This window comes from Tupaia chinensis, unplaced genomic scaffold (assembly GCF_000334495.1).
Source record: "Tupaia chinensis unplaced genomic scaffold, TupChi_1.0 Scaffold000119_2, whole genome shotgun sequence".
Taxonomy (NCBI): domain Eukaryota; kingdom Metazoa; phylum Chordata; class Mammalia; order Scandentia; family Tupaiidae; genus Tupaia; species Tupaia belangeri.
The window spans coordinates 3,155,033-3,168,470 of NW_006159586.1; the positions used below are offsets into that span (position 1 = coordinate 3,155,033).

The following is a 13,438-nucleotide window of genomic DNA, read 5'->3' on the forward strand; positions in this document are numbered from 1 at the left end:
CATATATATATATATATAAATAATTGGCCATGTGGGAGTCCAATGCTTTAACAACCACACCACCTCCTGGCTCCACCACAATCTAATTTTAAAACATTTTCATCACCCCCAAAATCAATTTTATTCTTCCTCACATGCCCAGCCCTAGGTATCTACTATCTATCTATATGAGATTTCTGTATTCTGGACCATTTCACACAAATATGTGGCCTTATTCCTGGCTTTGACTTAGCATAATGTTTCTGAGGTTCAGACACATTGAAGAACATATCAGTACTTCATTCCTTTACATTGCCACATAATATTCCACTGTATGGATATACCATCTTAATTTACCCATTTATCAGGTGATGGACATTTGGGTTGTTTCAATTTTGGCTATTACACGTAGTGACTATATAAACAGTCCCTTTTTGGGTAGACAAATGTTTTCAAATCATTTTACCTAAACCCAGAACTGAAATTGCTGGGTAATATGGCAAAATTTGTTTTCCAAAGTGTCCATACCATTTTAATTCTTATGATAGTATATGAAAATTATAATTTCTCCATATCTCCAGGAACACTTGTTATTATTTGCTCTTTCTTTTCTTTTCTTTTAGGTTTTTGCTGCAGGATATGTGCACTTGCTGGAGAGAGAGAGACACAGAGATGGAAAGCGATAAATCACCTCCCAGGGATATGGCCATGCTGCAATCCCCCTCCTCCATTCTCCTCTTGGGATTCTGAGCATGCAGACACATGCACCTGATGTGATTTTCAAAGCCTTCAGTTCCATAACTTAAACCATGGTTGGCCAGTGGGGGTCCAGTGCCTTAATCTCCCTGCCACCTGCTAGCCCATTATCTGCCTTTTCAATTCTAGCTATCTTTTCAGATATGAAGTAGTATCTCACTGTGGCTTTTTTGGGAAGTTTTTGCCATAGAGAACATGCACTTATCCGAGAGAGACAGAGAAAGAGAGAGCCAGTGGGAGGGAAAGTGAAAAATCACCTTTCAGGGGGATGGCCACACTGCAAACCCTTCTCCAAAATCCCGTCCTGGCATTTTGGGCATGCATGAACATGCGCCTGGCATGATTTTCAAGCCTCCAGGTCTGGGACTCAAACAGTGGTTGGCTATGTGGGAGTCCAGCACCTTAACCACTATGCCTCCTCTTGGCCCCTCTCACTGTGGTTTTGATTTGCATTTCCTTAATGGTTAGTGATGTTGAACATGTTTTTATGTGTTTATTAGTCTTTTTTTTTTTTTTGGATCTTCTTTTGAAAAATACTATCAGATCCTTTCCCATTTTTTTAAAAAGCTTAAAAGTTCGGGAACCAGCAGTTAGTGTAATGGCTATGTTGCTGGACTCCCACGTAGTCGACCACGGTTCGTGTCCCAGACCCGGTGGCTTAAAACTCACGCCGGGCGCATGTGCGTGCGTGCCCAAGATCCCGAGAGGAGAATGGAGGAGAAGGGATTGCAGCGTGACCATCCCCCCTGGGGGGTGATTTCTCGCTTTCTGTCTCTATGTCTCTCTCTGTCTGTCTGGCGAGCGCACGCACCCTACAGTGAAAATCTCTCCAAAAAAAAAAAAAAGAAAAGAAAAAAAATAAGCTTTAAAGCTTTATGGCTCTCTTGTATCAAAATCCAACAGGGTGCTCAGAAGGCCTTCTATGAGATGATTCAGGTAATGCCACCCTCTGTGACCTCAGAATCTCCCTCTGTGTCTTCTCTATTTTGCTAGCAGATAATGAGGGAAGGGAAGTGTGGACGATGGCACAGAAGTGATATCACGTCCACCTACATTCTACTGAACGGGGCTAGTCATATGGCTTCTACCTTGATGTAAGAATGCTGGAAAATGTTTCTTCACTGTGTGCAATTGGAGAAAAAAACAAATCTGGTGAGTCGCCAGACACTCTCTGTCTCATTCAAAGCCTAGAGGGTAGCTGGCACATGGTTGGCCCTTAAAAAGGTAGCTGACTGTCGGGAAGCCTGCCAACATTACTCATTCCATTGCTCTTGGTGGTCACTCTAGTCAAATTTATTTCTGGGGCTCCAGGAGACATCCGACCCTGGTAATTCTAAGATCAGGAAGCACCCTAGGAGAAGCGACCCATTTTTGGAATTCAGATCCACCTTTTGATGCCAAATAACTACCCAGATGTTTCCAGACAAATCAGAAATCCCTTCTGATGTTTCTGCTCATTTCTGGTCAGTGAATGTGGCTGCTGTTCTGCCATCCTTTCCATCTGATGTGACACCTCTCTTTCTCCTGCAGAAAGCTCTCCCTGGCACTAAATAGCACAGAGATAGCTTCATCTTCTGAACTGTGAGCCTATAATATCCTTTGCATGCATGGGCAGCAGAACATTGGGTCATCAGAAAAGTCATGATAAATTTTTGCACAAGAAAATATGCATGACTTTTCCAACAACTGGATACAATTCTAAAGGCTGATTTTATTAAGCACTTGTGTGCCAAGGATCCTACCCAGATTCATTCATTTAATCCATACAAGCACCCCTGGTGGGAGGTTCTACTTCCATTTTACAAATGAGGCACTGAGGCACAGAGAGGCAAAATGATCTATCCAAGGTCACATGGATCCCAAGCTACAGAACAGGGTATAAAATACAATATTTGCCCATTTTAAAATTAGGTTATTTATCTGTTTATCTATCTTATTATTGAGTTCAAAGAGTTCTTTACATATTCTGGGTACCAATCTCAAGTAGACATGATTATTTCTCCCATTTTGTGAGTTGTCTTTTTACTTTCTTGGAGAAGTTTTTTTTTTTTTTTTCGCTATAGGGCGCGTGCACTCGCCAGACAGACAGAGAGATAGAGACAGAAAGCGAGAAATCACCCCCCAGGGGGGATGGTCACGCCGCAATCCCTTCTCCTCTCGGGATCTTGGGCACGCACGCACACGCGCCCAGCGTGAGTTTTAAGCCACCGGATCCGGGACGTGAACCGCGGTCGACTACGTGGGAGTCCAGCGACATAGCCATTACACTAGCTGCTGGTTCCTTCTTTTTACTTTCTTAATTATGTTCTTTGAAACTCAAAAGTTTCACATTTTCCTGAAGACCTAAAAAATCTATTTTTCTTTATTTACTTATGCTTTTGGACTCATCTAAAAAGTCTTTGCTTCCAAAGTCAAGAAGATTTACTTATATTTCCTTCAAAAAGTTTTATAGTTTTAGCTCTTATTTTTAGATCTATAGTCCTTTTTTTTTTTTTCAAGTTTTTTCTTCCACAAGCAAGAGAGACAGAGATAGAGAGAAAGCATCCTAAAAAGGATTATGATGCTGTGACCTACCCCCAGCTCTAAGCAGCTCCAGATCATGGGTGCACATGTGCCCAGCATACTCAGGGAGGTCTCTTGTCATCAACTTTCAGTCTTGCAAAGCACTGTGTTTCACTACACCACCACTGTCCAGTTCCATGTATGGTCCCCTTTGAGTTAATTATGGTGTATGGTATGAGAGAGGGGTGACAAATAGTTCTTGAGCACCAGTTGCATACCAGATACTGTGTTGGACACACACACGCACACACACACACACACAAAACAGTAATGATGAAACACTACCTTTTTGTTTTCTATGCCCTGTCCAGAAAGCATAAACTCTGAAATGTCTTCCTGCCTTAATCTCACCTTTTGCAAAGATTACCCAGATAAAATTTCGATTGTTTTCAATGATATCTGCTACAATATCTCCCCTACTTTCTGAAAAGTTGCTTTTTCTCTCTCTTCTGACATATTACAAGTTTGGTTACAATTTTTATAAAATTTGACATACTTCATATTTTACGTTAGTGGTGCTTTTATTTTAACTAGTCTTTTAGGTGTCTTAAGTGTAGGCATATGCCTTTTTCATTTTTATCTCTCAGAATATGTTAAAGTAATTCCAAAATAGAAATTTTAGTAATATTCTGGTTAACATCACCACTAGAATAAATGCATGGAAAGCCAACACCTAAAAGTGATTGTTTAAAAAGGGACAACAGGGCCAGCCAGGTAGCATGGTGGTTGAGGCAGCTGGATCACACATGGCTAACAACTCAGTTCAAATCCTGGGCCTGGTGGCTTGAAAACCACACTGGGAACCTGTGTTTGGATGCCCCAAATCCTAAGAGGAGAATGAAGGAGGAGAGACTGTGGCATGACCAGACTCCATCCCCAGGGGTTAGTTCTCACTCACCTCCCCACCCTACCCCCATCTCTCTCCAGTGAGTGCATGTACCATATAGCAAAAAAAAAAAAAAAAAAAAAGTGACAAATAAGAAAGGAGTAATTACTAAAGTGACAAGTTTTCTAATTTGCAACTTATGTACATAACAGCATATCTAAGTTTATTGCTCCAATATTATATGAATATTAAATTCTCCTACCCAGCCTTTAAGTTCTCCAGAAAAATCTTTAAGGAACAGTTCTATAAAGAACACATACCACCAAATACAATGAGCAGTATGTATACCTGTGTATTATTTATGTGTCTCTGTACATGAAAAGGAGCCTTTTAACACTAGCTCAAAAAAGGTTCAAACACTGTACAAAGCAAATGATTGAGGATAGTTTTGATATTGTTTATCCAGTAACTACTAAGTCAAGTGAATTTGAGATCTGAGTTAAAGAGTAAACATTCAAAAGGAATCTTAAAAATAAAATGACCGAGGGGCCAGCAGGTGGGGTGAAGGTTAAGGTGCTAGACTCCCACATGGCTGAATGCGGTTTGAGTCTCAAACCTGGTGGCTTGCTTTCCGTATTTCTCTTACTGTGTCTCTCTCTGGTCAAATTTTAAATAATGCTAGTAAATAAATAAATAAATAAATACATACATAAATAAATAAAATTGAATGGATAGTTTTTTAATAAAGTGAGCCAAAATTAACAAGGAGAAAAATCTCTTAACTCTCTTATCATATAGAATCAGGTCAGAATATCTCACAATACATTTCCAAAGAAATTAAATATCTAAAAAAGCAGATATACAAGGAGATTTCAAAAAGTTCATTTAGAAATAGACTGACAGTATGAGTTTTAAAGTATTTTTTAAAAAATATTTATTCATTTATTTATCTATTTATTTGTTGTGATTTTCAAGTTGTCAGGTCTGGGTTTTGAACTGTGGTTGGCCACATGGGAATCCAGTGCCTTAACACTATGCTACTTGGTGGCCCAAGTTATAAAGTTTTAAAACTTTAAAACTCATGAAGAGCACTGTCATAATATAGAGATTCCATAAACTTTTTGAGGACTCCCCTCATATAAATTATAAAAAAAAAATCTAAAAAATTATTACTGTTATCAATTCGAATGGTGAGACAAATGACATATTCCAGGGTTCACAGTATCTTAGGATTCCATGAAGAATGATAATTACAAGCAATAATGACTTGGTAAAAACAAATTTGGGGCCAGCTGGTAGCATGGTGGTTAAGGTGGTTAGATCTCACATGGCCTACCATGTGGTTTGAATCTCAGGCCTAGAAGCTTAAAAAACACACCAGGCATGTGTGTGTAGTCTCAGGTCTAGAAGCTTAGAAAACACACCAGGCATGTGTGTGTGTATGCCCAAAATCTCAAAAGGAGAAATGGAGGAGAAAGGATTGAAGCATGATCATCCCGAATGGAGAGCTTTCTCACTTTCCCCTTGGGTTCTCTCTGACAAGTGCACATGCCCTCTAGCAAATTTAAAATATTTTAAACATACAACTTTTACTCTTTAGGAAATTACAATTTTAGACAGAAAACTATCAAAAATCAGGTCAAGTAATAGTGGACTGACCACTTGTACTAAACTATAAAAACTATACCACCACTAGCTCTCAAATATGAAAGACTCAATTGTGACATGAAAAAATCATACAAAAACTAATGAGGAAATTTAATAATTCAGTATACATTTCACCCATGCTACTACATGTCATAAATTAATCTCTGACTAAGAATGGTCACATAATTCTATGTCATACAGACATGACTGAAGTCTGAGACTCTTTATATTTAGGACATCTACTGGAATGTACAAATATGCTGAAATGGACTTCATCCTCATAAATTAATTGGTTAATATTTGGTCTCTTTTTCATCCTATGATAAGATAATCTTTATGCCTTCAAAGTGCATTAGATCCTACTGGGAGAACAATACAAATGAAATACTTACGGAATAAATAAAAGACATATTCAACTGCAGTGTGCATGTGTGTGTAACAGATAATATATCCCAATGGTTCTCAAATATTTTAGTTTCAAGACCCTTTTATACTCTTAAAATCACTGATGCTCTCAAAAAGCTATTTTCATGTGGATTATGATATATGCATTGGTATTTAGAAATTAAAAATAAGTACCAGCAGGTGGCATAATGTTTAGGGTGCTGGGCTTCCAAGTCCTCCATCTCAAGGCTTGAAAATCACATCAGGCATGTAGTCCTAGATCTCAAGGCTTGAAAATCACATCAGGCATGTGTGTGTATATTTCCAAATCCCAGGAGGAGAATGGAGAGGGATTGTGGCATGGCCATTTCTTCTGGGGCGAGGGGATTTCTCACTTTCCTTCTCACTGTCTCTCTCTTTCTCTCCAATGAGTGCATACACCCTATGACAAAAACCTATTTTGAAAAAAAAAGAAAGAATGAAAATGGGGTGTATACAATAAAATATTATTCAGTTTTAAAAGGAAAAGAGAAATTAAAACTGAGAAAATTTAAAATACAAGGATATATAAATACATTCTCTTAACTGTCAAAATAATAATGTTATCACTCATCATGTAGCCACTGGACAACTCCAATGTACAGCTGAGAGAATGAAAGTAAAAATGAGACTCTGAGAACCTCACACATATATATATTTGCATATACACACATGATAAGTGTGTATATGTGTGTTGGTAGCATTTTATTTGCTTGGCAAGTCAATGATAAACTCTTAGCTACTTGTTTGTACTTCTGCTGGTTTTTCTAATCCTGGCTCCTTACTCTTTTTGGCCAGTCTTGTGGGATTGTGCTTTTGCATTTAAAGTTTGGAGTTAGATGGCAGAGTCCTACAGAAAAAGTCAAAGGTCTTAGATGAACAAAGGGCAATATAATTTGGTTCCTTATAGTTTCACCTAGAATAAAAGTCAGATGCTTCTCATCTCAAATAATGCTGATGGCATGGAAGGTCATGGCATATTGAGAGGTTCAAGGCCCAGACCTGGCAGCTTAAAAAATACTGGGTGCATTTGTATGCATCCCCAAAATCCCGAGGGAAGAAATGAAAAAGGAGGGACTGCAGTGTGGCCATCCCTACTGGGAGGTGCTTTCTCATTTTCCTCTTTCTCTTGTCATCTCTGTCTCTGGCGAGTGCAGAACAAAAATTTAAAAAAAAAATAGTTGCTAAGATAATTGTTAGAAACTAGGAAAATAATGATACTGTGACAGTATTTATAAGTTTAACATCATGGTTAGAGTTTAAAAAGCAACTATAATTCATTTATGAGGTTTCTTTTTTTGTATTCCAATTCTGTTATATATAACTAAAGTAGTCTGAAAGGTTCATTCTTATATATAAAAAAAAGTCGAAATGGTCTTTAGCAATTTTCTCTTGTCCCTTTGGTCACTGAATTAAATTTTATAAAACCTTGATAAAAAGACATCAGAGCACAGCCAAGTTCACTGAGCTTGACTTGTTTTCGCCACACATTCATCGCCCCTGGAGAGGCTGCAGAAGCAGCTACCACTCTCTAAGTAGGCGTTCTCTCTCCCCATGGAGGAGTTAAGTTCAACTTCTGTTTTATTTCCCCTTAAGCAGACAGGACAGTTTCCTCCTTATCAAGAATTCGGGTGAAGGTTTCAGGTTTCCCCTGAGATGTTCAGACAAACATGGTTGCACTAAAGTACTGACATTAATGTTTTCGTAACTTGCACTTTGCTTTCTATGTTGTTACTCAACTGACTTGTGAATTATACAGTCTAATGAGGATAAACATTTTCTTAATAAACTCAGAAACCTCTAGGTAGACTGAAAATACTCTATGTAGCACAGTAAGAAGAAAAAACATATCCTTATTTTTAAGCACTTTTCAAACTCTGTGCTAATGTAGCTCCTTCAATGGTGGTGTAGAAAGTAACCATTTGGGAATTAACTGCTTGCATTGAGACTGTTTCATTTTCCTTTTCCATATTTTATAAACAAGTGGTCTAAAGCACTAGTCCAGGATACAGGATTTTATGTGATTGTTGGCACAGATACTGAACAAGTACAATTTGGGGCGGGTGGGGGGTGGTGGAGAAAAAGACAAATATATATTCAATTTTCCCAGTTAATGACTAATTTCAAAGAAAACGGCAACAAGAATGTGATTTCAAATGAGCAAATCACTTACACACAGTTTTGGGTAATGGGAATGACTGAAAAATACTAAGTTATTGAGTGCTTCCTTCTAAGGTTACAACTGCTTTCTTGAATCACCGTCATTACTACAGAATCGGTGCTAACCACCCTCCTGCTTCAATTAACTCTGGAAAGGCAGCAAAACTCCAGTTCATAAACCCACTTGGAAAAGGTTGTGATTTGCAAAGTCTAATACACACAAATGTTAAAATAAAAACTGTCAATGACAGATTCTAAGTGGAATTTCCCCGGTATTTCCAGGAAGCAGATGTTTGAAGAAGTTCATTATTACTTAGTGAAAATTTCATGCTAGAAGAAAATGGTCAATCAGTGACCAGTTTCTAAAAACTGTTAAGTTCAATAGTATAATTTATATGTCTGTTATAAATTCAAATTGTCCTATCATTGCATAATCACTTCCATGATCAGTAAACACCATTAAGTCTGATCATTTTTCTCAAAGAAATACCAGTTCTTATTTAATTTATTTATTTATTTACTTATTTTTGTGAGAGTTTTTTGCTATAGGGTGCATGAGCTCTCTAGAAAGACAAAGAGAGACAGAGAGACAGAAAGTGAGAAATCACCCCCCAGGGGGGATGGCCATGCTGCAATCCCTTGTCCTCCATTCTCCTCTCAGGATCTTGGGCACGCATGCACATGTGCCCAGTGTGAGTTTAAATCTCTGGGTCCGGGACTCGAACTGCAGTCGACTACATGGGAGTCCAGCGATATAGTCGTTACGCCAACTGCTGGTCTCAAAGAAATACCAGTTTTATGGATATCTGAGTAAAGGAGAAGTTGCTCTTAGGTCAACTTCATGACTACAAATTCAACATAGTTTTGTGGACTGACCAAGGAGTATTACAAAAATCAGTAACTGTATAAAAACAACATATACAGATGAACCGAATTTATTGTTTTTTTGTTTTGCTTGTCAGAGGGTGTGTGCACTTTCTGGAGGAAGATAGATATTGCACTGTTGGAAGTCATGACGCATTTTTACATAGAAAAAAATATGTCATGACTTTTTTTGACAACCCAATAGATAAAGAAAGTAAGAAAGTACTTCCTCTTTGGGGAATGGTTGCACCATAATCCCACTTCCTCCATTTCTCCCTCCTTGTGGGATTTAACTTACACACACCTGGGACTCGAACTGCATAGCTGGCCATGTGAGATCCAGCTGACTTAACCATCATGCCACAGGCTGACCTTCAAGTTCTTTTTTTTTTTTTGGAGAGGTTTTTGCTATAGGGCACATGTGCTCGCCAGAAAAACACAGAGAGATAAAGAGATAGAAAGAGAGAAATCACCCGCCAGGGGGATGGCCACGCTGCAATCCCTTCTCCTCCATTCTCCTCTTGGGATCTTAGACATGCATGCACACGCACATGCCTGGTGTGAGTTTAAGCCACCGGGTCCAGGACTCGAACAGCGGTCGACTACATGGGAGTCCAGCGACATAGCCATTATGCTAACTGCTGGTGCCAGACCCTCAAGTTTTTAATAAACATAATTTCCCACTGCCATTCTGGCCCCAACTAAGGTTTCCAAGGAGGTATTAGAAAGACGTCCTTTCCTTATCTCGAGTCATGGCAAGTGCAGAATTAAGTGAGTTGTTATGCTAATTATTTTAAAATTCAGAATATTTAACTTAGCAGGAAAATCTTAAAAGATACTTTTTGGAATTATAAACTCCATACCTTAATGGAATGACAGATCATAACATCACGCACATATACACTCACATACAAATAAATAAATAAAAAAGAAGAAAAAGAGCACCAGCCAGGTTGTGGCTGCACACAGCTCTCTGTTTATCTGTATAGAAATCGGGACTGTGTGCTGTTCCCACAGTCTGGTATCAGCACAACCATTTAGAAATGAATCAAACCACAGGAAACAAGCAAAACAACTCTCCAGCTGTCTGGTATGCATCAACACTTCAAGCTCAGTATTTAAATTCTCTACGAAAGTTTCTAAACATGAAACCACTCAGTTGTCATCTGGCGATTTACAGAGTTCCTCAGCAGAACTTCATGAACTTCTTTAGTAGATAATTTTTAGCATCTTCATCTAACCCATGTCCCAAATCATAAAAGATGTCACGATAGTGGCGCTGCCCTAAAGGAACCCATAATGCATTCTCCTTCTCATCACTGTATTGTGCTCTCACTCCCTGGCTACTTCTGTTCTAGTCCATCACTGTCCTCAGTGGGTAATAAGCTGATTTTCTTTAAGGTGGATGGAACAAAAGCGTCATGCCCTTGTTGTTCTCCTCTGACTACAGCCATTGAGACTGGAGTTGCATAGTGACGTCAGTAGGGAAAACTGGGTTCCATTCCCTGGGAATGGAAAACCAGGATGTCAAGACTGATCAGTTAGCTACAGGCGCTATACTCACAAAGACATATATATGGATTGGTGGGAAGAAAAACAAGAACCAGTTACGGGTGCAATTAATATTTTAGGTCCAAGTGAGCATACAGTAAAACCTGGCTGGTAGAAAGCAGCAAAGGAATAATACAGAAACAAAATGAAACAGATATCAGAAATGAAATGGCTCCCCAAAGAGGATATTCCTGAACCCAGTGGCTTTGCAATTTCAAGTTCCAGTTCTCTGTGAACTCCAGGTGCACTTCCTCCCCTTCAGTTCTGAGAAACCTTTGCACATGACCTTTAAAACCTCTCCTTTTGTTTTGGTGTAATTGCCTTGAGAGGGTTTCTCGCCTCAAATATTAAAATCCCTAATTAACAGTCATTGGGTTAGAGCTGAATTTATTCTACCACTTGTTAATAATGATTTAAAATTATTTCCCTTAATTTCAGACATCACTCCTTTATTTACATATTAGAAATTTGTGGGGGCACCAAGAATACAGTCAGATTTTCAGAAGAGAGGACTATCGTCATTTATAAATGTAATAATAATAATAATAACTTTTATTGATGAAGTAAGATAATTACTTACATAATCTGGTAGAGGAACATCATTGGAACTCAGTGAACCTCTCAAGGATTGTGTGGCTTGTTCTAGAACTTTGTTGTGCTTTTTAGACAGCAGAGAAAACAAACTGAAAAAAGAAACAAAAAGTTCGATTATATTAATAGATATAAGTGTCTTCCTTTTTTGAATCTTACATGGAATTACATAGTTCCACAGCATATAAATTACTCCAAAATATACTGGTAAATGGTTCTTTTCTTCATGCCTATGTTAATAACTGAACAAACAATACTACTTATATACTAAAAAAAGGTAATATAGAAAATGTTTAAAAGTGTTCTAAAAAATAAAGTATGACAATTTAAAATTATGTTTCAAACATAGGAGAAATATACAAAAGATTACTATAATGGAAATATCAGTGAACACAGGCTGAGAAAACCCAGGCTATGGACTAACTTTAGGACTCAGTCTAATCTACCACAAGTCACCTGAATTTGTGTATCTTAGTTTTCTCATCTTTCAAACAAGTGTGCTGGATTAGGTTATTTCTCTAGTATAATATACAGTCTACAATTCTCTACTGTAGCTTTATGTCTTTACTTTTCAAAATGAATGATTTGAAATACATGTGTTATAAGATTTCTGCTTCTAGCTATGACAAATTAACTGGTACTGAACTAACTCTCCTGCTGTAACCAACTAAAACTTGGGGAAAAAAATTACATGAAACAGTTGCTTTCAACTCTTGTTCAACGTCTGAAATGCAGGACACATGACACCATAATGGTAAGTTTCTGCCTAGAGGAACATTTCAGGTTATGATCCTGAAAGGTGGGACCCAAACAGTACACAGAAGTATTGTACTGAGTTGTGAAGACAGAAATATGAACTTGGGGATGCTTTGTCAGTTGAGTGTTGCAGAGCAGACTACTTCAGAGAAGAGAATCATAAAAAAGGAGGTCCAAAATCCAAGTGACATCTTAAGTGTATAGTTATATACTAAACTGTACTGTGCTGAGTAAAAATCCCACAAGGTGTGGCAGTGAATACTATCTAGAAGTTATAACCTGAGTAGAGATTTTGGAGATCATAACAGACTAAAGGATACTGGAGTTCCAATCAGCAAGTGGATAAAACTCAGGCATTCAGGTGAATTCTCAGAAAGGCCATGCTTTAGGAATAAAACTATTCAAATCTAGAATATAGACTACTTATTGTAAGTGGCACTCTAAGAAAGCTAAACTAAACAAGTTTCAAAAAATAAGGGTGATTTACATTAACGGTAAATGGACTAAACATTCTAGTTAGATGGCAGAGATTTTCAGACTGGGTGAAAAAGCAGAATCCAAACCCATACTGTTTAAAGAGATGCACCTGTAACTTAAAGATACAACAAGTAGCAGTAAAAAGATAAAAAAAAAAAGACATATTATAAAAATATTAATTATAAGAAAGCTGGAGTTGCTATATCAGTTTTAGACAGAATAGGCTTAAGATTAAGAATTCTATTACTAGAGATAATCATGGAGATTTTACAATGATGAAAGTCAATTAACAAAAATGGTAATAACAATCCTAAATTTGTGTGTGCTGAAAACAGAGCGCCAAGTATACATATTATGATTATATGATCCTAATATTAAATCTACTGCATATAATGAATAAAAAAAATCCCTCTTTAGTAGATGGCAACTTAAAAATAAAAGCAATTCTGATTCTGATACTGGAGCCACATGAGAGACTCCAAATGGATCCTGGGTCAACTTGAATACACTGAGCATCCCCATGAACATCCATGATCCTGGATGGGAGGCTGTGAGGAGAATAGTGGTACGGCATGCCCCTATTAAAGGTACTTTGTCGGTCTCTCCCTATCTGACTGTATTTCACATGGCTGACTCCTTGGTTTGAGTTCTGAACCTGGTAGCCTAAAAAACACACTGAGTGTGTGTGCCTAAAATCCCAACAGAAAAATGGAGGGGATTGTAGGATGGTCATCCTTCAGTGGGGGTGATTTCTTACTTTCCCTCTCTCTCTAACAAGCACACATACCCTATAGCAAAAACAAAGAAACAAACATAAAAAATGAAACAAATATATATATATATATA

At 37.8% G+C, this 13,438-nt stretch overlaps 1 protein-coding gene across 2 annotated transcripts in view; it reads right to left on the bottom strand.

The window, feature by feature from the left end:
* DYM (dymeclin) overlaps positions 1–13,438 on the bottom strand; it is a 445,444-nt gene that overhangs the window by 145,525 nt on the left and 286,481 nt on the right. For both annotated transcript variants that reach the window (XM_006144440.3, XM_027770270.1), the window contains one exon: positions 11,349–11,451. In XM_006144440.3, coding sequence (XP_006144502.1) covers positions 11,349–11,451 — 103 coding nt within the window. The remainder of the gene's footprint in view (positions 1–11,348; positions 11,452–13,438) is intronic.